Here is a 27268-nt window from a genome sequence, read left to right on the forward strand (position 1 = left end):
TGGGAGAGATACTGTGAATCTTTTTTTGTTGTTGTTTTTTATTACTTATTTCAAAATAAAATGTAGGATTTGGCGTTGAAACAGTGCAGCTAAGATTTTTCCTTTGTCTTGCATGGTGAAATTGTCTCTTTTCCAAAATGTTACATTTGCAAATCAAGTCATCTGCAATGACATGTCAGTATTATTTTCATATTTAAATTTTGCATGTTTGTCACAGGCGTATGCAAGACATGGGTTTCAACTGTCGCATTCCTTGTGTCAAGCCACTCTTGAACAACAGACAGCGTCAGAAGCGTTTCACCTGGCCTAAAGACAAAAAAAGACTGGACTGCTGCTGAGCGGTCCAAAGTCATGTTCTCTGATGAAAGTAAATTTTGCATTTCCTTTGAAAATCAGAGTCCCAGAATTTGGAGGAAGAGATGAGAGGCACAGAATCCACATTGCTTGAGGTCCAGTGTAAAGTTTCCACAGTCTGTGATGGTTTGGGGTGCCATGTCATCTGCTGGTGTTGCTCCACTGTGTTTTCTGAGGTCCAAGGTCAACACAGCCGTATACCAGGACGTTTTAGACCACATCATGCTTCCTGCTGCTGATCAACTTTATGGAGATGCAGATTTTATTTTCCAACAGGACTTGGCACCTGCACACAGTGCCAAAGCTACCAGTATCTGGTTTAAGGACCATGGTATCCCTATTCTTAATTGGCCAGCACACTCGCCTGACCTTAACCCCACAGAAAATCTATGGGGTATTGTGAAGAGGAAGATGCGATGTGCAAGACCCAACAATGCAGAAGAGCTTAAGGCCACTATCAGAGCAACCTGGGCTCTCATAACACCTGAGCAGTGCCACAGACTGATCGGATCCATGCCACGCCGCATTGCTGCAGTAATTAAGGCAAAAGGAGCCCAACTAAGTACTGAGTGCTGTACATGCTCATACTTTTCATGTTCATACTTGAAAGTTGGCCAGGATTTCTGAAAATCCTTTCCTTGTATTGGTCTTAAGTAATATTCAAATTTTCTGAGATACTGAATTTGGGGTTTTCATTAGTTGTCAGTTATAATCATCAAAGTTGATAGAAATAAACACTTGAAATATGTCAGTCTGTGTGGACTGAATGTATACATTATACAACTTTCACTTTTTGATTGGAATTGGTGAAATAAATTAACTTTTTGATGATATTCAAATTTTATGACTAGCACCTGTATTTTATGCTGGGAAATTGAGATGGATAGCTTTACCTGAATTTAAGTGGTATTTTATGTCTACCAACAGGCATTCAGTGGGCTCCACAGTAAAATACATTTTTTTTTATGCATAACTTGGACCACAACTCGAAAGATATTGCGCATGTAATGGGTTGCAAAGTCTCTCTTTGAAGATTCAGTAAGTGCATTTCCTTTCTCAGACATTTGCAAAACTGACAGTTTTAAGAATTTTAACCTCATATTGATCACGTTATCGACTGATCACACTTTTCTGCCTTTGTTGCTGCAAAACTACATTTGCAGTGGATTGAAAAGGTATTCAGAGTCATTCCTTTTTAATAACACCCTTTACAGTTTCTCATTGAATTAAAAGACAGCATCATGCTATAGAGGTATCTCTGAGTTGCAGATGAAAACAGCAGGAAAGATGAAGTCAAAACAAGACACATTTCTAGAGAGATGTGACCTGAGCCTGACATGATCATTGAATACATAAGTCACTGATATAGGCAGAAATCATGGGGTAAACTTCCTACATCATCATTAGATTATCTTGCCCAAAATAAACAAACATACCCTCTGAGGATAACTTAAATTAGTTTGGTTAAGTACTGTGCCTACAGGAGTGTATTTTGGTGCACTTTGGTAGATAAGACAAAATAAAATAACTTTATTGTCATTGCACAGTCATACCTAGTACAATAGTACAACGAAATTGGAAACTGTCCTGCATCAGCACTAAGCACAACACAACACAGTAACTTAATAAATAAAAAGAATGAGTGTATGTTTATTGCACATTGTTATCATAAAAAATTCTTTTTTAAAAAAGTCCAGGGAGGTAGCCAATCAGGTCAGCTGTTCGCATTGATTAGGGCTATTGCCCTGTAGTAAAAGCTGTCCTTGAGTCTGTTTGTGAGCAACCTCAGCAGTCTGAATGTCCTGCCAGACGGCAGCAGCTTAAACACCCGGTGTCCTGGGTGTGTGCAATCCTGTAGGATGCTGTGTGCCCTCTTGAGACAGCAGTTTTCCTCCCTGATGTCATCAAGTGCTGAGTACATTAGGAATTTTACGAAAGTCCTATATTACCTAAATTCAGAGACTTATGTAAGGCTTTTTTTATTTATGCATTTGGCAAAAAGTGTTGTAATATGATGGCCACAAACCAAAGCAATTTTTTTCAATTTTGCTTGATCAATGCCCAACAGACACTTTATTAGTTAAGTTTTTCTAGTAATGGGTTTGACCCTTTTTTTTTTTCTTTTTTTTTTTTTTTACCTTCGTTAACTCCTTCAGTCTTTTTTCTTACTGCTTATCCACTCACCCCAACTGGTGGCTGTTACTACAGCTCAAGCTCAAAAGTCCAGTGAAACCTCAGAAGTTTTCAGTGCTTCGGCATTTTTAATGAGGAATGGGAAGCTGCATCTGGAAAGCCTCAGAAAAGTAGCAGATAGAGGAGACAGGAAAAGTTCCAGTATACTATAGTACGCCCAGAAGTGCACTCTAAGCCGGACTTCCCTTTGGGGCTTCAAATTCTTGGCAATATAATAGAGTTGCTCAAATCTGATCCTAGTTTAGCTTCCTGTTTTCAGCAAGCAATACACAAGGACCAAGTAGAGGAGACGGGCATTAACAGAAGTGAGTATGTCAAATCAAATCAAATCAAATCACTTTTATTGTCACGTCACATGTGCAGGTACACTGGTACAGTACATGCGAGTGAAATTCTTGTGTGCGAGCTTCTCAAGCAACAGAGTTGTGCAAAAATACAATAACGTAAAACAAGCAAAAATATAAGAATGGCTAAATCTGAAAGTAATAAATATATGTACAATATATGAGTATATGCATTACTGGATGTGTATACTAAATATGTTTTTCTACGTGTGTGTGTGTATAGTGTGTATATACATATTTTACAAATGAAATAAAGTAGACAATAAAATAAGATATATAAAATATACAGAGGTTGGTAGTCGGACATGTGCAAAACAGTGGCATTAATGTACAGTATGGAGTGCATAATGTTGAAGTTCCAGTAGTGAAGGTGAGGTGTCTATGACGTGTTCAGCAGTCTGATGGCCTGGTGGAAAAAGCTGTCTCTCAGTCTGCTGGTACGGGACCGGATGCTGCAGAACCTCCTTCCTGATGGAAGTAGTCTGAAGAGTTTATGACTGGGGTGACTGGAGTCCTTGATGATCCTCCCCGCTTTCCTCAGGCACCGCTTCCTGTAGATGTCTTGGAGGGAGGGAAGCTCACCTCCAATTATCCGTTCAGCACACCGCACTACTCTCTGGAGAGCTTTGCAGTTGTAAGCGGTGCTGTTGCCATACCAGGTGGTGATGCATCCGGTGAGGATGCTCTCAATGGCACAGCGATAGAAGGTCCTGAGGATGCGGGGGCTCATGCCGAATCTTTTCAGTCTCCTGAGAAAGAAGAGGCGCTGCTGCGCCTTCTTCACTGTTTTGTTTATGTGTACTGACCATGTGAGATCCTCAGCCAGATGTACACCAAGGAAGCGGAAGCTGCTCACTCTCTCCACAGCGGCGCCGTTGATGGTGATGGGGGTGTATACTTCTCTGCACCTCCGGAAGTCCACTATCAACTCCTTTGTCTTTGCGACGTTGAGGGTGAGATGGTTGTCTTGACACCAGTGGGTCAGGGCGCTGACCTCCTCCCTGTAGGCCGTCTCATCACCGTTGGTGATAAGACCCACCACTGTAGTGTCATCCGCAAACTTCACAATGATGTTGGAGTTTCTAGCGGCCGTGCAGTCGTAGGTGTAGAGTGAGTACAGGAGAGGGCTCAGTACACACCCCTGTGGAGCACCAGTGTTCAGTGTGATGGGGGATGAGGTGGTGCTGCCCAGTCTGACCACTTGGCGTCTGTCAGACAGGAAGTTAAGGATCCAGCTGCAGAGGGAGCTGCTCAGTCCTAGATCCTGCAGTTTCCTGACCAGCTTCGAGGGAACGACAGTGTTGAATGCTGAGCTGTAATCTACAAACAGCATTCTCACATACGTGTCTCTTTTCTCCAGGTGTGACAGGGCAGCATGGAGTGTCAGGGCTATGGCATCATCAGTGGACCTGTTGTGGCGGTATGCGAACTGTAGAGGGTCCAGTGAGTTGGGTAGTGAAGAGCAAACGAAGTCCCTGACCAGCTTCTCGAAGCATTTGCTCACGATGGGGGTCAGGGCTACGGGTCGCCAGTCGTTCAATGAGGAGATGGTGGAGGATTTGGGTACAGGGACGATGGTGGCCATTTTGAAGCAGGCTGGGACTACAGACAGAGAGAGGGAAAAGTTGAAGATGACTTGAGGACGCGGCCGGGAATCCCGTCCGGACCAGTAGCTTTGCGTGCGTTCACCCTCCTGAAGCACTTCTGCACATCCTCCTCAGACACAGTGTGCGCGCTGACGTCATCCGCGGTGCGCACACTGTCCGGTTTCATGGTGTTCGCTGTGTCGAATCTAGCGTAGAATACGTTTAGATCCTCACACATAGAGGCCGTGGTCTGCGGTGTGCTGGTTTTCCCTCTAAAGTCTGTGATTGTGTTTAGTCCCTGCCACATACTCCGAGGGTTGTCAAACTGTTGCTCCACCCTGTCCCTGTACTCACGTTTGGCTGCTTTGATCGTCTTCCGGAGTTGGTAATGTGCATGTTTGTAGTCCGATGTGTTCGCGGAGGCAAAAGCGGTGCTCCGTGCCGCCAGCGCCGTGCGAACATCTCCGTTAATCCAGGGTTTTTGATTTGGGAAGGATTTAACTGTTCTGGATGGGACGACATCTTCCACGCATTTTCTGATAAATCCGCAGACTGAGTCTGTGTACTCATCAATGTCTTTAGCAGCCACGTGAAACATTTCCCAGTCTGCGTGATCAAAACAGTCCAGCAGCGTAGACTCCGATTGGTCCGACCAACGATGCACCGCCTTCAGGGTTGGAGCAAAATGGCATACTTTACCATCAGGTGTGTCATGTGTGGGGTGTGTGCAGGCAGGAGTGGTGGTATGGAGGACCCAAAGTGCAGACATTCGGAGGCAAACGTGAATACAAACTCAGCTTTATTGCTGGATAGTGTTAAGGTTCAAATATTGAGGAGGAATCCAAAATAACCACAGATCCAGGCTGGTGCAATTAGACGACATTTTAATGTACACATGTGCGGAGTCCAAACACTGTGCAGTGTTGAACTGTCTTACAATAGTCAGAACAAAGACTTTATAGGGTTGGCAGTCTCAATACAGCATACGTCACTCCAAAACCACAAATGTTCTGTTGACTTTGAACATAGTTTTAAAAAAGAACATTGTCTTCTGCTCGAACCCCAGGTGCTTCCTGTCACCATCCTGCCCAGGCTTATCTTCTGGAACATCAGGTCCACATTCTGCACAAACTGTCACTCATGCACAACTTTGCAGTTGCAAGCAAAACATAATTAAACTCTTACCTATATAAATGAGTCTAACTAATATGTGTGTATGTATGTGTCAGCTTCTGCTGCCCTTTGTTTCACCTCTCAGCTCCCCAGCTAGACCTTGTAACCTTTCCACTAGACAAAAGGCCAGCCCGTACACTACTGAAACTATGTGTGTGTATGTGTGTAATAATCTTGACTTACATGTAAAATATATAAAACAAATGTTTCAATCTAATACAACTACTTAAAGCATAATCAAAGCTTAATCAAAGATTAAAATAACCTGCTCAAAATACTTGCACTCAGACTCTGCTTTCGGTTTCACTTTTGCAAAGCACGCAACTTCAAAAACATGTAACTTCCTGTCTTATTTTGGCACAGAGTGTATTTCCTGCCCCTACAGCCTACACCGAAACATTTAAAATTATAGGAGCATTGAAAAACATTATAGATTCAACTCAACAGTTTAGAGTGGTTATAACTGGACCTGTAATAAAAGCTTAATTGGGTGCCAATATGTTTAAACATCTGAATGCACTATCAATATTAATAATTAATGGAATGATAATACTGATCATAAAAAATAGCAGCAGAAATAGCAGCATAATATTCTATCACTCCGGACAATAGCAAGGCAGAACAGAAAACTAAACAAACTGAGAATACAAATAACAAACTGGCTGGCAGATGGACAGAACACACAGTGTAGAATGATGGAGATCAAGACACAGACAAAAAGGAAAACACAGGGCTTAAATACACAGAGGGAGCAATCAAGAAATGGGAAACAGGAGGGAAACGTGACTGGGACAAATCAGGGCTAACGAGACAAGGGAAGCAAAACCAGATACATTAACATGAGACACGGACTTTCAAAGTAAGACAGGAAACAAAACACAGAGACGCAGACTTGACAAGGGGAAACAGCAGACAGGGGAGAAAGAGCAACTATGGAGCACAGAACAGAAACCAGAAGGCAGAACTCTGACAAAGGAACCAAAAGACTAGAAATGATAAATAAAGGCAAAATCAAAGTACAATAATAATGAGAACTCAAAACTCTGGGTCAACAACCCAGATCTCCTAACAAGGTGGGCTCACTTTTGAAGCTGGTGGTTCCCCAAGAAGTTAGAGAAACAATGCTTAACTTGGGACACTCTATTCCCTGAGCTGGCCAGAGGAGGAAGAGGTTGGTGAGCAATACTTGCTTTCTGGTGATGCGGCAGACTTTGACCTTAGTCATCTGCCAGATGATAAACAGCTTCAGGTGGAGCTGCATGCAACTCTGAAGTGTTTCAAGTGGGTCCTGGTTGTTGTGCCGCTGAGGTTGTGGGCGGCTGGGTGCACAGGGGCTCAGCCCTGGTGCGGGGGGGCCTCTGATGCAGAGCCCCCGAACTGGGGGGCTCTTCAACTGGTGAGGAGGTTGTTAAATCCTTGCAGGATGGGGAGGGAAGGAAGGGGCCAGCTCTCTGCTCTCCAGGAGTTCACTTTGCAGTTGATATAGGAGAGGTGGAGAATGAACTTAACCAATTGTCTTGTGTAGTCTGGGAGATGATTGGATGGGGTGGGTGCAGTTTTCTCTGCAGTGTGGTCAGGTGGGCTGCCCCAGGTTCTGTTGGGCAGGGTGGTGCTGCCGCCATGGGCTCCCGTTCGGATGGGCCTGGGCCCCCTGACCTTGGTAGATTCCAGAGAGCAGGGGTGTCTACTGGGGTCAGCGGGGGAACTGGCCCCAGGGAGGGGCTACTTGCCCCTCCCTTTCTTCCCTCCCCATTCCCACCACAATGTAGGGCCTTGGGGTGCAGGTGTGTCACTAGGGTGCATTCCCCTTCTGTCCCCTTCTGGCCGCCTGTGCCTCAATTTTATTTCACAACCTAGACATCCACATTACTCACACTCTCATAACACATACATATAGGGCCTTGGGGTTGGGCACATTTTATAGTGTCCAGAGAATAGTCTGTGTATTCAACCTCACCTCTGGCGCCAGTGCCCACCTCTCAATTTTAAATGCATGTTGGCATGGAGGGTTCTTGGGAGGGGCCGTGTTGACACCTGTTGTCCTCTGGTGGGAAGCACCATGACTTCCCATGTTTTAAATACACTTTAGAATAGCATGCAGCAACACTACATATGAGCGGGTGGAGGGAGATTTGGGGTCTTCACACACACCCATTCTCTGTTAGCCATTGGAGCGGAGGGGCTGGGATGAGGAGTTGACTGTCCAACTGGCATCTAGAGTGCAGGGCCTCCCTGCTACTGTGGAGTCAGGGGTGGTCTGCTTGTCTCCACAGTTGCAGGGCCTCCCTGCTACTGTGGAGCCAGGGGTGGTCTGCTTGTCTCCACCCCAGGGAAAAGGGTAACATCTCCTGGGTCTAGGTGCGGTTTCCCCCTCTGTGGGTGAGGGTACCTGGACCTGGGGTATAGAGTATGTTTGGGGAGTGTGATTGTGTGTACAGTGTCAGTTTGTGTCTGTCTCCACGTTGGATGAGTGCCGAGTATTTGTATATGTGTGCATGTGGTTGGAAATGCACGTTTGTGTCTGTGTGTGCCTGTTCGTCTCTGTCTATATGTCAGGTCGGGTCTTAGACTCCACCCCTCTGGAAACATTTCACACCCTCCAAGGTATGAAGGCCTATCTCCCCTCACCACACTCTCTGCCGGGGGCTGGCACCTGTGGTTCGGTCGGGCCCCTTCTGAGGGGTGGGGGTGCCCTCAGGCCTTTGGCCTCTGGGCCTGGAGCTCGGTCCGCTCTGGCGCAGAGCCCACAGGCATGTCACTGCAGCCCCCTCTGGCTTCTGCTCCGTGGCTGCCGGGTGACCCCTTGTCTGGGGCTCTCCTCAGCTCTTCTCAGGAGGGTGCCACGGTTGCCCCTCCGATGGTCCTCCTTGGGTCCTTGTATTCTGGGGCCTCTGGATGTCTGGAGCCTGGATCTCCTCCATGCCTGCTTCATGCCCTAGGGGACTAGGATGTGGCTCCCCACACCCCCTAGCAGATCATTACATGGAGAAACCTTTTGAACACAAGTGTGCTGATCCACACAGGTGTGCATACAAGTGTACACACGGGTGTTCACAGACACAAACTACACCTTTCTTGGCTGCTACCTGAAAGCACATTGTGTGCCCTGTCGCTCTTGCGTGCTGTACAATAACATTTAATATTTAGTATTTACTGTTATTTACACTTACTGCGATGGTGTTGTGTTTATTATGTTGCTCTCCTTTTGCTTGTTTACTCTTTTTTTTATCTCTCAACCAGTGATCCAGGAGTTTTTTTTTGTTAAGTGCCCTTTCTTACTGTCCCTCTTCCCATCTGTTTTTCTTTCCTTCCTTCTCTTTCTTTCTTCCTCCCTTTTCTATCCCCCAGTTATGTCTGTCCCGACTAACAACTGAAAATACAATAGAATAAATAAATAACAACAAAGGTCAATCAAATGGACCAACACAGCAAGGCCGTGATGATCCACTTGGTAAAGTAAATCCATTGGGCATCTTTCTTGGCCTTCAGACAATAATTCTGATGGCTAACGAACCAAATGGGACAGGCAAAAAAAAAAAAAGGAAAAAAAAAAGAATGGACTATCATTTTCGGGATCACAGGCAACCCAGAGACTATGGCTCCCAGGCTTCCCCCCACTGCATAACCCCAAATTCTAGTGGTGTTTCCCCCAGAAGACTTTCGGGAAGGTGTGTCAGAAGAAGATGATGAACAGCTGATGCAACTCGGCCAAGCATATGACTCTCCATTAGAGAAAAGAATTGCCACCGGTATATGCTTATAATGGGGCAAGAGGGTACACTCTATTGAAACATGTATACTGAAGCCAAAAGATAACGGCCAGCAATAAAGGTGGGGATATAGGCAGACAACTTAAAGTTTTCTTGCCAAGACTGCTTGTCAAACCTCTTTTTCAGTCTAGCATTATATCCAAGCCAATATTGACTCTCAAGTGGAAATGATTCTTTTTTTCTTTTCTTTCTTTTTTTTTTACCAGAATTTGGAGGCTCAACTCAACATTCCCCTGGTTGGGGGAGCAACCTTCCACACCAGCTTATTAATCGACCAAAGACCCAGCCAGAGTTTTAATTCATTTGAAAACCTGATACTTACCCTTTTACCCCTTAGCTGGAACACTCTGCTATCTAAATGGTAAAAGGACTAGTTCTTATATAGTGCTTTTCTACTCTGACAACTCAAAGCATTTTACACAAGTTGCCTCATTCACACAAGCACTTTTTCAATGCTTTGTGTCTAACATTGATATTCCACATGCTCCATCAGAGATCAACTTGGAGTTAGTATCTTGCTCAAGGATATTTGGCATGTAGACCAGCGCAGACTGGGATCGAACCACCAACAGGTTTGTAGGCAGTTGTAACTTGCTTAGGGGAATATGAGGGAGGAATGGCAAATAAAGAGGAGCAGAAAGGGCTCCAATGTAACAATATGCCTGTCTTTCCAGTAAAGATGAGGATTATGGAGCTCAAACCAAGGTTAATCTAACAGGATTGCTGGGAGAATGAAACACAAGAATTACAAATTCCCCCTTATCTCTATTCACCATTACAGTGATCTCAAAACTGGCAATGGCTTAATTTTTCAACATGAAAAAGATCCAAAACACACAGCCAGACCAAAAAACCTATATTGGGGTGGCTGTGGCTCAGGTGGTAGAGCAGATCAGCTACTGACTCTGAGATTGTTGGTTCGGTCCTTGGCTTCCCCAGTCTGCATGCCAACTATCCTTGGGCAAGATACTAACCCCGAGTTGCTCTCCGATGCATCCATCGGAGTGTGAATGTGTGTAAATGCTTAGATTGCACTTAAGTATAGAAGGAAGTGCTTGTATGAATGGGGTGAATGAGGCATGTTGTATACAGTGCTTTAAGTATTCCGGGTGAGTAGAGAAACGCAATGTAAGATTCAGTCCATATTAATTTTTAAATAAACACACACATAGTGGAACGATGCGTTACATGTCACATTGTTTCCAAAGCCAGGAACTCAACATAGAGGTTGAGACGATAAATGCACTGCAGGACCATCTTGAAATTTGGGGTTGTTCTCATACTTTAAACCTATCCAATTTCCTTGTACACTTGTGTTCTTATACTTGTGTACTTTTACAGATTGACCAACAGCAGTTTGATGAAATAATGGATCTGATAGAGAGCTGGAGAATGGAGGAGAAGCGGTGGGTGAGAAGAGCCCCTTCATTCAACCTACCATCTTCTCTGGGGTCCAATACCACTTGCGCATTGCCAAGGAAGAGGTTAAGCATTTGTCTCATTGCATAAGAAATGAACACTACAAAGACATGAAGGAGATAGTATGTGTGGATTTAACCCAAGGCCCTGCTGTCTTGGCTAATTACAGGCTAACCTTCCTTTTTATCTCAAAAACTATTGGAATAGTATTTGTAAAACAGCTAACTTATGTGCAGAGAAATGGTTTATTTGAAGAGTTTCAGTCAGGTTTCGGAGCACATAGGCACATACAGTAGCTTTAGTGAAGGTTTTAAATGATCTTGACCTCTAACAGTGGACTCAGTCTGACTGATCTCTCAGTCAGAACATGGTATATTATATTTAGATGGAAACTAGCGAGCTAACTTTCTGCTGACTTCTAATTTTGTTAAATTTAATAAATTCTGTTTTCATGGATGCCTGGATGTTAAAGTTAATTGTTACACCTGGTAAAGCAGCAACGCTGATCATTTTATTAAAGATGAAAGAATTTAGACAGTTTTAATTCTCAGTGATGCCGCAGTGTTCGTTTGACTTTGGAACCTGAAGCGGACGGAGTTTTGGACTCAGATTACTTCGCGAGGCTCCTGACTACTGTAGTCATAATGCTCCGACAATCCATCATGTGGTGTGGCTTCGTACCTTACCAAAGTTGTACTTAAACATGTATTGGCAGATTTTTGAGCACCGTGTACCACATAAAATCGGTTCGAGGTCAGTAAGCACAACAAGAATTCATACATAAAAAAGAATAAATGAAGATAAGAAAAGAAATTAAGAAAATTAAAGCATTTTAAGTATGCCATATACTGCGGAAAATAAGGGTCTGTTTTAAGCAGGTGAGAAAAAATGCTGTAAACAAAGATTGCTTTCAAAATAGAAGCATTAATCATTTATTTTTATCAATCAACAAAATGCAGTGAATGAACAAAAGAGAAATCTAAATCATATCAATATTTGGTGTGATCACCCTTTGCCTTTAAAATAACATCAATCCTTCTAGGTAGTTTTTGAAGGAACTCAGCTGGTAGGTTGTTCCAAACATCTTGGAGAACTAACCACCGATCTTCTGTGGATGTAGGCTTCCTCACATCCTTCTGTCTCTTCATTTAATCCCAGACACACTTGATGATGTGTCGAGTGTTAACGACCTAACTGAGCTAACTGCGCTAAAGCCTTGACGCCGTGCAGCCCCACGCACGGGACGATCCGCGCTAACTTGAGAACGGAGATTTGCCGCGTTAATGCAGTTAACGTTAACATCATTTTAACGATATATATATCTATATATATATAGTTACTAATGATAAAGAAGAAAACACACAACAAAATAGCTGCAAGGCCCTTAGCTATGTTCAATAAAGCAAAGATTCTCTTTCTGTTTTTATACACTGGCGGGGTGTGGTTTGCGGCTCTGCTGCATAAGAGGGGTGGTGCAGTGGGTTGAGGGGGGAGCACCATAGAGGCTGGCAGGGCAGGTAGGCTGGCACTGATTGAGTAACTTAAACAGTACGAGCCGTAAACCACACCTCGCCACAATGTATAAAAACTGTCATGATCCTGGGTCTTTGACCCAGTGTTTTGTGTTTTCTATTGTTGTGATATATTTTGGTTTTTGGTTCTGTTCTTCCTCAGTTTAATGTTTAGTCATTCTGTCTGTATTTTCCTCTGTGTAAAGTCCGGGTTTCTTAGTCTGTGTCTTTGCATGTGTGAGTTCCTGTTTTATTTTGTAGGGCTGCGTCTCTCGTTTTTGTTTCTGGTTTCGCTTCCCCTTGTCTCGTTATGTCCAATTACTCCCAGCCGTGTCTTCCTCCTGTTTCCCATCCCCTGATTGCCATGTGTGTTTTTAAGCCTGTGTTTTCTGGTGTGCATGGCTGGTTTGTCTGTGTTATTTGGTGTTTTCTGGTCTGTGTATCTCCCTCCGTCATCCTGTGAATTCTCCCTGCAAGTTGCTTTCACTCGTGTTCAGGTTTTGTTGTTTAAGTTTAGTTCTCCCAGTATAGTGTGTTTCTAGTTCTGTTTCTTGCCGCTCTTTTCTTTGTTTGTTATCTCATCATCGCAATAAAGCTCGCTCACTTCAGAAGCTACCTGCATCTTGGGTCCTTTAATAATTCACATGGCTTGCCCCGCAAACCGTAACAAAAACCGAAAGAAAGTCTTTGCTGTATTGAACATAGTCATGAATAACTAACAAAAAATGCAATTTCTCTTTCATTTTCTGTTCTCAGTGGCAATAGTATACGCTGTTGTAGATTGGGAACCACTTTACATGCTTTACATCTGGCTGATGTTCACTAATACGTTCCTGTTTCTTTGGTCCAGAGCAATGTATATTCAGCTTTAAGAGCCAACAGGAGGCCATAGAGAGAGCAAATAACTCACACACAGTATGGCCTAGTGTCAGCAGGCTTTACAACAAGTGTGGACAAAGCTTTATCAGTGTCTGCAGCACTGGAGACTGGCACTGTCTGGTAAGTCCCTTAAAGTCCCTGTTTATGGTCCTAACAGCAGAGGAATGTTAAAGTTTGTGTAAATGAACATGTAATGCACTGGTTAACTATAATGTTAATCTTTGCTTATTTCTACTCAAACTGAAAACCAAATAAACCATTTACTAATATTTAATTATTTATTTGATTTATACCAGTGGTTCTTAACCTGGGTTCGATCGAACCCTACGGGTTCAGTGAGTCGGTCTCAGGGGTTTGGCAGAGCCTCCGCTGTGACATGCACACCTCATTTTGTGCACCAGTAAAAAACATATCTATGTCTTGAATTTGAAAAAAATCATATTTTATTTTTCACTTAAGAGGGGTTCAGTGAATGCGCATATGAAACTGGTGGGGTTCGGTACCTCCAATAAGGTTAAGAACCACTGCTTTATACCATGGATGGACTGTTGCAAAGGTTTGTATCTTTACTGAACACATGAAAGAACTGACAGTCAATAAAATGAGACCCCTCCCCCAGACTCCCTTTAGAGGGTATAAGCCTCAGCTGTTTCATTATTCATATGCTTTAATTATATTCATTGGATCTGTATTTTCTAACTTTTCTCATGTGTTGTCTCTGTCTGCTCAGTGGAGAATATGCTATTGCTGAATACTCTGAGGTGAAAACAGTGATGATCAAAGTGAAAGAAACCATCGGAGAAGAACTGGGAAAATTGAGTGCGCTGCACTTCCTGTCGCATGAGACCACATCACAATTCTCTAACACCCATACTGTTCACTCCAAGTATTCCAAATCTTCAACCCTATTTATAGTTTGGTATGTTTGTAGACTGCCAGTTCACCTTTGAACCTGTAGTTAAGGTTTCTTAGTCAGAAACTCAGTTATTCTCCACAGGAAAAGTACAAGAAACAGATATGATCTTCTGTCATGTGACTACATAGATGTGTCTGTAAACCTTGTCTGTTCTTTTCCTTACAGAAGGTTTTATGAGAGACACAAACAAATAAAACATCCACTCATCCAAAGTCATTTGTTTTTATTTGGGAGACTGGGCAGAAATACCATTCATTTACAGTATTCCTGATGTATGCAAATTGACTTTTTTGTTCTGACCCAATTTAATCTAATATAAATATTTGCTGCTGAGGAAGATGTTCATTTCATTTCAAATATAAAAAAAACAAATGTTTCCAGTACTACACAAGGTAATACTGACCTTGCCATTTACATTTTAGCACTAGTCATAGCAAGAATGTTATCACTGCATAGGTAGCAGCACTTGTTTTCTCATACTTTGTACTTTTGATAGAAATTCAGAATGAACAAAATAAAATACAACTTTTGTGAGCCTTTTATAAGAATGTGATTTCTTTATATCTGAAGAGGCTTTAAGGAAGTTGACCAAATGAACGATAGTGGAGAGATATGAAGGACATTTATGACAGGTCATTAATTCATTTGATTTGTCACATCTTCCACGGATTGAATGTCCCAGCAAATTAATTCTGAGGTGAGACCATGTGATTAAGACTTATTTGAAAGCGTTTCTTCTCTAAAAAGAATATGGCAGCATGGCTTAGGTTTGCAAAATGCCATCTGATCAAGCCACAAGACTTCTGCAACAATTGTCTTCAGACAGACTAGACCAAAGTAAAGATTTTTTAGCCATAATGCACAGTGCTACATATGGTGAAGCCCAAACACAGCACAAATACCTCACATCAGCTGTCAAATGTAGTGGTGAAAAGGTGATGATTTGTTCTTGTTTTGCAGCCACAGGACCTGGCTCCTTCCATTTATTGAGTCAAGCATGTTATATGGGACCACATGCTTTAAACACATAAAGCATATTAAGGATTGTACATTAACATATTTTATTGTGAAAACTGTTGTCAGAACCATACTGAATTTAACCAGATAAACTTCTCCAGTCCAAACAACTTTCCGATGTCACTGCTGTATATCCTGGTGGTGTGGATCAGTGAATGTATGTCTCTGGCTGATGATTGCTCCATTTCCTAGTCGGCAACCAGTCTTGTTAATGATCTCACTGAGGGGGTTCGGGCCCATGCAGAACAGCAGTGGACACAGAGCATCTCCTTGGTAGATCCCATTTGGTGCTGACTTTAGCTATTGACTTGAAGCTGGCCTCTGGTGTTGTACATTGAGTTCCCGTGTATATATATATATATATATATATATATATATATATATATATATATATATATATATATATATATATATATATATATGTGTGTGTGTGTGTGTGTTGTGTGTGTGTGTGTGTTTTGTGTGTGTGTAGAGAGAGAGAGAGAGAGATCGTATGCATAGTATGTAAACGGCTAACAAGCAGGCATTATAATTCGTCATACAATGAGAATAGGAGACAAATCAACAATCAGTGTCTGTCTACTGCTTACTAAGATTGCCAAGTGGCTAACAAACGTAAACAGAAATGTTATCTTGTTCAGGATACATGTCATACATAATACCTGCCATCATCCAATGACATATCTGCTTACCTGTATCTTTTGCTAGTTTCTCCTCCTTTTTTCTCTTTTTTTGTACACTGAGCACCTGATGGCTTTAACCTTTTCTTGTCAATCTTCCATTGGTGTTCATCTTGCACTCCAGTATCAACACCCATCCCCAAACCCGAAAATCACCACAACATAACCTAACAGACCTACACTTTAGTGCAGAGATTCGATTAGTATAGGGTTTTTTTTTCTGGGATTTCGCACAACCCGGGAAAAAATAATTAATACATAACAGGCTTGGATTGACAACATTATGAATGAAATGTGCTCCATTTGGAAGCACCCTGCCCCCCCCTCCCCTTTCGACAGGTTGTGTAATCGACCTCAACAGCACAGCATCAGCAGCAAGCAGGCGCACTGAGGGCCATCGCGCTCACTTTTCGCATATGTGTGTGATAGAATTTAGAAAACACATCGGTGCAAATTATAAATCTATATCATAATGTATTCTGTTTTTGTGGTTGTTGGTTTGTTTTTATTTAGTTTTATTTTGCGAGCTGGTTATTAAATGCCGTTCCAGCCAGCCAGAGAATCCCTCGCCCCTCCCTGTGCGGCAAGCAGCAGGCGCACCTCGAAAATGGAAGGCGCCCATGTCGCCCATATCAAAAACCGCCACTGTGTGAGGCCATCTGTCCACGAGACCAAGCTTAGGTTAAAATTGGATCATGCAACAAAACAACGATCCCAAAAAACACTATCAAATCTGCAGAACCCTTGAAAAAGAAAATGTCAATTTCAGACCTCAGCCGGACTAAAATGTTGTGGAACGAGCTGAAGAGACCGGTGTGTGGGAAACCTGAATGAAGTGATGCAACATTGCGAAGACGTTTGGGCCAAAATTCTTCCTGAACTATTCGAGAGATTGATAAAGTCTCTCACATAGGAATTTAAAGGTGTTTGTGCTAAAAGCGTTTCTACAAGCCTTTACAACGCTTCTGGACCTTATTTTGAAAAACACATCAGGCATCGATATTATTTTGAAAATTAATACCGGAAATCTCTGTGTTAAACAACCAGACTGCTCAAAATTCGTCCGGAGTGGAAAGTTTTTATCGTGGAATCAGGAAGTCCAGTAAAAGATTGTTGTGAGGTAATCCGCGGCTGGTATATACAGCAAAGCTGCAAAACCCTCTCTGTCTCTCACTGGACCTTTCAGGCATGCGGTAAGTTGGATATTAATGCTGTGCCAAGATGTGTTGTGTCTCGTGGTAAGCAGAAACCAGTAACTCAGTTGTCGTGATTTGTCTGATTAGCTCTTTTTTTTGACGGAGTTACTGTTAAAACAAACAAAAGTAACAAGGGTGTTTTTCAAAGTCTGACCCATTTTCTGTGACATGTCCCACAAATGAAAGCACCTTGTGTTCCAGCAGTCATTATTATTATTGTTATTATTATTGTTATTATTCAGAAGTTGGCTAGGAGTATAAAAATTGCTGTACCACACAGCAGAGACATGCACAGACATTTGCACTGTCGGCGGCTACAGTCACAGTCGTTATACCTCATGTTGGCACTCCAGACTAAAGCTAGAAAATGCAGCATGGAACACATGCAGGGGCCTGTCCTTCCAGCTTTCTGTTGCCTGAGGTATTTACTAAGCACAGTTATAGGCCATCTTCCTGATGCGCACATGGATGTTTGGTATTTCATGCTAGATAGTGGTTATGACTCCCACTAGTCCTCGGTCTCCTCCTTTCTGTTTACTGTATAGTCTCAAGGTGCTGGACTTGGGGTGAAACTCTGTAAGGAGCTTCCTTGTCAGTGCTTCCTATGGCCAACAGGGTATCTGACTACGGGTGTAGGCGTAGATTGCCCAGATCTTGTCCTTCCCAATCATCCGACTTCTCGGGACATTGCCTGACCCTCCGCAGGTATTTGGTGTTTGTCGCTTTCCTAGTAGTCTCTTCATGGTTCCCATTTGCCTGTGCGATTCCAGGTGCTTGTAGCTGTCCTCTGTGACTGCAGTGTTGTCTTCTGGTTGTGCGATCCCTCAGTTTTGACTATTAACTGTAGTCGGTAGAGCAGGGCGATATGACCAAAAATATTTATCACGATATACATTTGAAATTTTGCGATAACAATATAACTGACGATATAATTGACACTAGGCAAAATACTTTACAACTCCACAACTTTAATAGTGCAAAAAAAAACCCATCAATGTATTTTCACTTTAACAAGCAGCTGTTTTTTATGTGCATTAAAGCTATATAAAAATTTAACAGTGCAAATGCAAATTCCTTGCTGACAGTTTAACAAAAAGGCATTTCCAGTGGAAATTGGCCGACATATCCTGAGCATAACCATGTATAATATCCACAAAACTTAAAAAGAGGTTATACACACACAATATGGTAATATTATGTTGAAGCACAGTACGTATCACTCGGCGAGGCTCCTGCCTACGATAGCCGTAATGCTCCGACAATCTATCAAGCAGTGCGGGTTTGTAGCTTAGCAAAGTCGTACTAAAACATTTGACAGATTTTTGAGCGCTGTGTATCACATTAAATCGTTTCGAGGTCAGTAAACGCAACCAGAATTCACACATAAGGCACACGGGATTATAAGGGGCACTGTCGATTTTCAGAAAAATCAAAGGATTGATTTTAAGTGTGCCGTATTTTCCAAAAAACACCGTAATAACGACGGCCCGCTAGCATGCTCTACCAAAAATAGTGCTTTGTTGTGTATCTGACAGATGAAAGCTAAACCAGTTCCACATCACTGAAGTTGCAGCATCTTTACAAACCAATTCTGGTTCATCCGTTTCATTCAACGATCCGCTTTCCCCCTTCTCATTCTCCGTCGCTGCCGTGCTTTTTCCGCCATGTGCGTATGAAATCAAAGGCACTTCGCATGCGCGTTTTACCCATATTCTATCGCGATATTTCATTTTCTTATCGTTGCCCAACATTATACCGGTATTACCGTGAACGGTATGATATGGCCCAGCCCTAGTAGTCGGTGTCCATAGCCAGTCTTGTCAGTGCCCTCGGTCAGGGGTCAGGCCTATGCAGGACAGTACTGGTGACAGGACATCTCCTTGGTAAATCCCGCACTTGATGGCGACTTGTGCTGTTGGCTTGAAGTTGGCCTCTAGTGTTGTTCGCGACATCCCCATCCTTTTAGTGCTCTGCTCATATAGTGAGCCATATGTCTGTTTATCTTAGGCACTATTATGCCTGATAGGACATTACATGTGGTCCCGAGGCAGGTTATTGGCTGTTAGTTAGATGGAACCGGTCCCTTCTGGGGATCCTTGGGGATCAGAATTGAAACACAGACACAGCAGCTTGGCACCCTCTCTACCTCTGTGCCCCCATCAAACACAAGTGGTTATTGATGATGTGAGTCCTGGTAAGAGTAGTAGGATAATCCTACAGCACCATACTTCTTGCTCATATTTAGCCATATCATGTAAAATGGATAGGGCAACACTACAATGTGCAAATAGATGACACTAAAACAAACAGCAGAAGCAACCTAAGAGTTTCTCAAGGTAAAAAAAAAATTGGATTTTAATCAGTTAGTCATCTAATGTCAACACGATAGAGGCGTGCTTTTCAGGCGTGCCTTCAGTTCTGCCGACAGAACTGAAGGCAGAGAGAACCGCAAGCAAGGAACAACAGAAGATAACTGTAGTATAAGCCTGGCAGAGCATCTCAAGGGAGTTTATACTTTAGGTAGTCATGAGGACTAAGGATTTTCATCCAAGTAATAAAAACAATCCATATATTTAATGATTTTATGTATTCTGTTATATGGTAGTTTGTCCAATAAGATTTTTGTTAAATTGTGGACTGCGCTTCACAATTTCTCTAAATACTAAACATTTCATGCAATGCCTTTGTTAAATACTTTGAATTCAACCTGAAAGTCTGTTCTTTGATTTTGATCTTTTAGCACACCTAGTTGTTGTTTTGTTTTTTTAAGTATTATTTGGGCTGCACAGCTAACTATGCCTAATCAACTGGTAGAATGACCTTTTTTAATTAATTCAAAGAGTATGTGTTTGTTGTACATCACAGCAACATTGTCTATGTGCAGTCTGACAGATATATTTAGGCCTCCTCTTTCCTTTAACAGTGGTTAACCTAACTAGTAGCTCCAAGAAGAATGTCCTACTGGTCTGTTGGTCTTCACCGGGACTCTGGAGACATTCCCAGCAACATGGAGCAAAAAAACAGTAAGTAACCTTCCCAGCATCTTATGTGTGTCTCTCTAAATTCTGTTATGCACATGGCTGGTTTGCTTGATTTTCTTGATGCAGTCGTGGCCTCATGAAGCAGGTTGAGAAAGAACGTTACTGCAAACTGAAATGTAGCTATGTGTGAAGTGGTGGCAGCACTTCTTTCTTTTAGAAAAAGAAGAACTGAAACTATGATGGTTTCAAAAGTGTTATTTTTTGCCATTTGTATGTGAAGTAAACTGTGCACACTGACATCTTGCTTAACACATGTAAGCATCTTCTAGATTTTCTTCCTGCCAAATACAGTATGTTTCAATATGCAGTGTGTGGCAAATGATAATAGATGACGTGGGATTAGGTAGGAGAAAAGTATAGTGGAACATTGTAAACTGGTTTGTCGTCAGTTTGATTACTCTTTTTTTCCCACTGTAACAAGGAACCTAATGTGTTTGTATCTTTTGACTTCCTGACTATAATACTACAGACATTCAAATTAATTCAGTGTGTAAAAAAAAAAAAAAAAGAAGAAGAAGAAAAAAGACATTTTGTTTAAACTTTATAAACTTGCATAATAATATATAAGTTAGGAACCCATCAATCTGGGCAGGTTTTCCTTATCACAAAGGAATCTCACCCAATAATGTAACACAGTCCTGTTCATTACAGTTACAAAGCTTCTTCAGCTATATGTGTGCCAGGCACACAGAAAAAAAAAAGATTAAACAAACTTTATTAATCCCTGAGGAAGTTCATTGATCACAGTAGTGAGCTACTCCTACTCACAAGAAATAAAACATCCATTCTATAAAAGCAAAAAAGTCTAGCAAATAATAATACACAATAACGTAGCATCACATAATAAGATGCTTCTTCCTTCCTGTGTACTTTCGCTCCAATCAACTGATTTCAGTTTGTGTATGAGAGGAGAAAAATGGAGGAGCTGTACAGTGTTAGAGCTTTTGATGAGTGGAGATATGGACATTATGGACATTGCTTTGTGTTTTGTAGGTTTTCTGTTCATGTTTATAAAAAAACAAACAAAAAAACTGAAAGAAAGATTGCATATCTGTCCTTACTAGGATAGAGATTTGTGTTGATGTGTGCAACTGTAACAAAAGGTTTGTTTTATAGGCTGGTAAATATGTGACAATGCGTTTTAGTTCATTTTACAGAGTAACGAGAGAGTGGTGTAACAAATTACTTTCTCCAGCGAGTAATTGAGTAATAGACTGCATGAAGAAAAGTCAGAAAAAATTAGTAATAATTTACTTTTGTAGAGTAACACTGCTGTTGAGGTGGCTAATTTCCAGAATTTTGGCAATGGCTCTAAATTGTTCTATCTTATATAGTAGCGTTTTTAGTGAAGTACATCACACCTTCATTACAGCCCAGTTTCCCAGTTGCACTAAAAATCACATACTTTTAGTGTTACAGAGCTATGGTTAGGCTAAGGCTACAGCTAAGCAGCTTGCTGTCAGGCTGCATTAGGAATATCTAAAATGACACACCTCTCTCAAGCAGTGTCATCCTCCTGCAAAAACTCAACTAAATTCAATACAGCTTTAAAATGCATTTGTTGTTTTTTGTTTGAGCCAGATGTTAATGTATATGGTGGGTCAAGTACTAAATCATCAACCAGACAGGTATTAGCTGTTAGTCAAAGTCCGCCCACCCCATCATCAAATCTTATTGAAAAAAAAAATGGATGAATTGTTTAAACATTAACCCACTTGCGTACATTCTCCCGCTCCATCACACCACCACAGATGCAGGGCCTTGAGGTACGGTGGGTCACTAAGGTGCAGGGGAGGCATTCCTCCTCTGTCCCCTCCTGGCAACCTGTGCCTCAATTTTACTCCTTAACTTAGACATACACATTACTTACACTCTCATGACACATACATGTAGGGCCTTGGGGGTGGGCACACCGAACCGTGTCCAGAGGGCGGTCTGTTTATTCAGCCTCACCTCTGGTGTCGGTGCCCGCCTCTCACTTTTAAATACATGTAGACATTGAGGGTTCTCGGGAGAAACTGTGCTGACACTAGCTGCTATCTGGCAGAGGGTTGTTGCCACCATGCCCCTCCCCTGTTTTAAATGCACTTCAGAACAGCATGCACTACATATGAGCAGACGGTATGAGGCCTGGGGTCTTCTTACACCACCGTTCGCTGTCCAACATTCGGGGTAATCGTCTGGGAGGAGGTGCTGGCTAGGGCTGTGCGATATGACCAAAATCTCATATCCCGATATTAAGACATCTATCGTCCGATAACGATATAAATCACAAAAATGTAACATTTTCTGTAAATTCTGTGAATGTCGGGCAGCTCGACTTGCATGAAGTGTTTCCAGCTGGGCGTTGCGTACCTGGAGTGGAGTGTTTTAACTGATGCATGAAACGATACATTTTTAGACATAGGTTGTAACGGCCGCCGTTTTCTTTGTGAGTATTTATTACACAGCGTGCTGCGGGGAAAAGCCTGTTCTAACGTTTGAGTCTACGGTTTATTTTTTAGCACCTGCCGGCTCTTTTTTGCTTCTCATCCGTAAATACTCTGCATCTTTCACGTGATTCAGTTTATTTTGAAAAGTCTCAACAGGATCTTGAGCTTTATTGTGAAAGGTTTATGTGGAAAATAAACAAGCAGACATGCGGTGGTTTTACCGTCGTTGTTGCTAACAACAACGCATACAAACAAGCGCTTGTCCGTCTGTAGTGTGGTTGTATTAAATATAAGAGAAAGAGAGAACTTTGGGAAATTAATATAGCCACTACAGTGACCATCAAAATAATGAAAAAATATTGCCGTAAACAGTTTATTTTGCGACACCACGAAACAAACGATAGCGTAAAATGAAACAATAGACGTGTTTATATCGTCATCCGATATATATCGTTATATCGAACAGCCCTAGTGCTGGCTGTCTGTTTGGGGTCTGGGCTGGTGGGCCTCCCTGCTGCTGTGGGACTGGGTGGTCTTTTTGTCTCTACCCCAGAGTAAAGGGAATCATCTCCTGGTTCTGGAGGCATATTCCCCCTCTGGGGGTGTGTGTGCCTGGACCGGGGGGTATTTAGTATGTTTGGGGAGTGTGAGTGTTTGTTTAGTGTTCATTTCTGTTTGTTGGGTGAATATGTGAATATTTGTTAGAGCTGGGCGATATATCGAGTTTTTTAAAAATATCGATATATTTTTATACGAGATATAAGATGTGACAATATCCTTTATATTGATATAGTCTATGTTACGTTATAATTATAGTTGCGGAGCCGCAAGTTTGCCTCTCTTTCGTCCACTTTTCTCTTTACAAAACGTTACTTGACCTCGCCTCTCCTTCACTGAACACAACTCCCCCTCCTCCCCCATCGCTTCACCTGCAGGCAGCGACAAGATGGACACGGCAAATCTCCGTTAATGAGTTACTGCGCATCGCCCCGTGTGTGGGGCTGGACGGCGTCAACGTGTTAACGAGCTAACCACGCTAACGAGCTAGCCACGCTAACGCCATGCACGGCCTGAAATCCTTTCATTTTCTCAAAAGTTGACTGCGCGCCTTTTGTATGAATTCTGGTTGTGCTTGATGACCGCGAACCGATTTTATGTGATACACAGCGCTCAGCAATCTGTCAATAAATGTTTTAGTACGACTTTGGTAAGCTACGGAGCTGCACCGCTTGATGGATTGTCGGAGCATTACGGCTACCGAGGAGCCTCGCGGAGTGATACGTACTGTGCTTCAACGTAATATTACCGTATTGTGTGTGTATAAGGACCATAAATGGCTCCTGTTCAGAGACATGGTTACGAAGCGGATTTCAAACTCCAGGCTGTCAGTCACGCAGTAGAAGTTGGGAACAGAGCAGCTGTCAAATCTGTCTATGTTATTATGCTCAGCGTCTTTTAGTTTACATTTTAACTGCACAATTGTGAGCTCTTTGTTATGCACAAAACAACATAGTTTTCTTTTATTTATAGAGCATCATTATTTAATAAATGCTCATAATTTATTTTTGAGTAGTTTTTTTCATGTACATCTGCGCTGTATGTTAATAAAAGTGCCTGTGTGACATCTGGGACACAGCTTTGACTAAGAACTCTCTTTTTGTTCTTACTTTATGGCTTTAAAAAAATATCGAGATATATATCTTATATCGCCATCCTGCTAAAAAATATCAAGATATGAATTTTGGGTCATATCGCCCAGCTCTAGTATTTGTATACAATGGCTTGCAAAAGTATTCGGCCCCCTTGAACTTTCCCACATTTTGTCACATTACAGCCACAAACATGAATCAGTTTTATTGGAATTCCAGGTGAAAGACCAATACAAAGTGGTGTACACGTGAGAAGTGGAACCAAAATCATACATGATTCCAAACATTTTTTACAAATAAATAACTGCAAAGTGGGGTGTGCGTAATTATTCAGCCCCCTGAGTCAATACTTTGTAGAACCACCTTTTGCTGCAATTCCAGCTGCCAGTCTTTTAGGGTATGTCTCTACCAGCTTTGCACATCTACAGACTGAAATCCTTGCCCATTCTTCTTTGCAAAACAGCTCCAGCTCAGTCAGATTAGATGGACAGCGTTTGTGAACAGCAGTTTTCAGATCTTGCCACAGATTCTCGATTGGATTTAGATCTGGACTTTGACTGGGCCATTCTAACACATGGGTATGTTTTGTTTTAAACCATTGCATTGTTGCCCTGGCTTTATGTTTAGGGTTGTTGTCCTGCTGGAAGGTGAACCTCCGCCCCAGTCTCAAGTCTTTTGCAGACTCCAAGAGGTTTTCTTCCAAGTTTTGCCCTGTATTTGGCTCCATCCATCTTCCCATCAACTCTGACCAGCTTCCCTGTCCCTGCTGAAGAGAAGCACCCCAGAGCATGATGCTGCCACCACCATATGTGACAGTGGGGATGGTGTGTTCAGAGTGATGTGCAGTGTTAGTTTTCCGCCACACATAGCGTTTTGCATTTTGGCCAAAAAGTTCCATTTTGGTCTCATCTGACCAGAGCACCTTCTTCCACATGTTTGCTGTGTCCCCCACATGGCTTGTGGTAAACTGCAAACGGGACTTCTTATGGTTTTCTGTTAACAATGGCTTTCTTCTTGCCACTCTTCCATAAAGGCCAACTTTGTGCAGTGCACGACTAATAGTTGTCCTATGGACAGATTCCCCACCTGAGCTGTAGATCTCTGCAGCTCGTCCAGAGTCACCATGGGCCTCTTGGCTGCATTTCTGATCAGCGCTCTGCTTGTTCGGCCTGTGAGTTTAGGTGGACGGCCTTGTCTTGGTAGGTTTACAGTTGTGCCATACTCCTTCCATTTCTGAATGATGGCTTGAACAGTGCTCCGTGGGATGTTCAAGGCTTGGGAAATCTTTTTGTAGCCTAAGCCTGCTTTAAATTTCTCAATAACTTTATCCCTGACCTGTCTGGTGTGTTCTTTGGACTTCATGGTGTTGTTACTCCCAATATTCTCTTAGACAACCTCTGAGGCCGTCACAGAGCAGCTGTATTTGTACTGACATTAGATTACACACATGTGCACTCTATTTAGTCATTAGCACTCATCAGGCAATGTCTATGGGCAACTGACTGCACTCAGACCAAAGGGGGCTGAATAATTACGCACACCCCACTTTTCAGTTATTTATTTATTATTGTTTTCATTTCCAGTTTTTGGCTACATTAAGACAAACAGAATAATATTGTCATCCCTTATGTACCAGGTTTGTTAGAGAAACTCATGAGTCTTTTCCAAGCACAACATCCCAGTGTACTTACACACTGAGATAAAAATTGGTTCATCCGAAAGAAAAAAACTCCCCAAACAAACTTAACAACATAGTGTATGCTGTACAGTGCAGCGAGGAATGCTCAGACCAAACGGCCACTTCATAAACACATGGCTCAACATACAGCTGTACGTTGAGCCATGTGTTTATGGATGTACAGCTGAGTGTTGATACAGATGTACAGCTGTATTAACACTCAGCTGTACATCTGCATCTAAAGTACAAAGGTACCTCTTTCGAGAATGCCAATGTTGGACAGGGAATACAGATGATTTAAAAGAGGAGTGAAAGAAAGCCATCTGTGTCCCCTGTGAATGATCATCTTTGAACAGAGGCAGCGGCTTACGACACTAACCGTCTGCCATCTATAATCCAGTTTTGAGATCCCTTCCCAGACGACTTAATGCCCACTCACATCTTGGGTCATTTGATCAGTAAGTCAGATGATAGGCTGTGGCAAGGTCTCACAATGGGTTCATCTGAAACCTTGGGTGATTGTGACCCACACCCGTTTTCACACCTTGGCTCGTGTGATTAGGCAGAGGATCAATTGGGGATCCAGGACCCTCTTAGGAACACTCCTAAAAAGCCTTAAATTTGGGAGTCTCATTTGGTCTTAGAACTGAAGAAGCTTCTGGGATGAGAGATGAAACGTCTTCAAGAAACTTAAAGAAGTCCAGAAACTTTTCTTTCCAAGCTCCTTAGACTAATTCACTGTACAAATTTGTCAATCTTCATTTACACTTGTAGATCATATAATATGCATTTGCAATGGTTTTGAGGGGTATTTCTCTATGGATGCATCAGAGAGCAACTTGGGGTTTGTATCTTGGCCAATGATATTTGGCATGCAAATGGAAAAAAGTAGTCTTAAATATTTTTTTAAAATATACATTGAAGGACACATCCTGATCAAAACTGATTCAAAGATTCCTGACAGTGTTAGTGGAGGCCAAGTTTTGCCACCCAGAGTAAGTATCTAGTTAGATACCATAATTCTAAGTTTTTTAGGCTGAGTACAATAATCTCAGTTTTTTTCTGAATTTAGAAGCAGAAAATTATGTCTTATAAGGTGTGAAAAGCATGTGGGTCATTATTAGCAGAAGTTTCAGGTGAAACAATTGTGAGGCTTTGCCTCACCCTATCATGTGACCCATTGAGATCAACTGACGCAAGATGTGAGTGGATGTTAAGGTGCCTGGAAATACCTGGGACTGTCCACCATTTGGTCTTAAAACAGAAGAAGCTTCTCAGTGTCTTCAAGAAACTTAAAGAACACGAAGAAGTCTTATTGCTTTTCTTCCAAAGCTCCTTAGGTTACCATGACCTGGATGACTGAGAACCTACACAGGCATTTTCATAGCAGTGAAAATGTATGTTCTGCCTTCTAATGATACTGCCTAAGG

The 27268-nt window shown here is 42.2% G+C and overlaps 1 protein-coding gene across 2 annotated transcripts in view; it reads left to right on the forward strand.

Moving 5' to 3' along the window:
• The first annotated feature begins 16863 nt into the window (after positions 1-16863).
• lrrk1 (leucine-rich repeat kinase 1) overlaps positions 16864-27268 on the forward strand; it is a 111879-nt gene continuing 101474 nt past the window's right edge. The window contains exons 1-2 of one of the 2 annotated variants that reach the window (XM_039598993.1): positions 16864-17035; positions 19962-20061. In XM_039598993.1, the coding sequence (XP_039454927.1) occupies positions 19992-20061 (70 nt within the window). In that variant the 5' untranslated portion in view covers positions 16864-17035; positions 19962-19991. The remainder of the gene's footprint in view (positions 17036-19961; positions 20062-27268) is intronic. The other variant, XM_039598929.1, reaches the window with a different exon arrangement.

Source organism: Oreochromis aureus, linkage group 1 (assembly GCF_013358895.1).
Source record: "Oreochromis aureus strain Israel breed Guangdong linkage group 1, ZZ_aureus, whole genome shotgun sequence".
Taxonomy (NCBI): domain Eukaryota; kingdom Metazoa; phylum Chordata; class Actinopteri; order Cichliformes; family Cichlidae; genus Oreochromis; species Oreochromis aureus.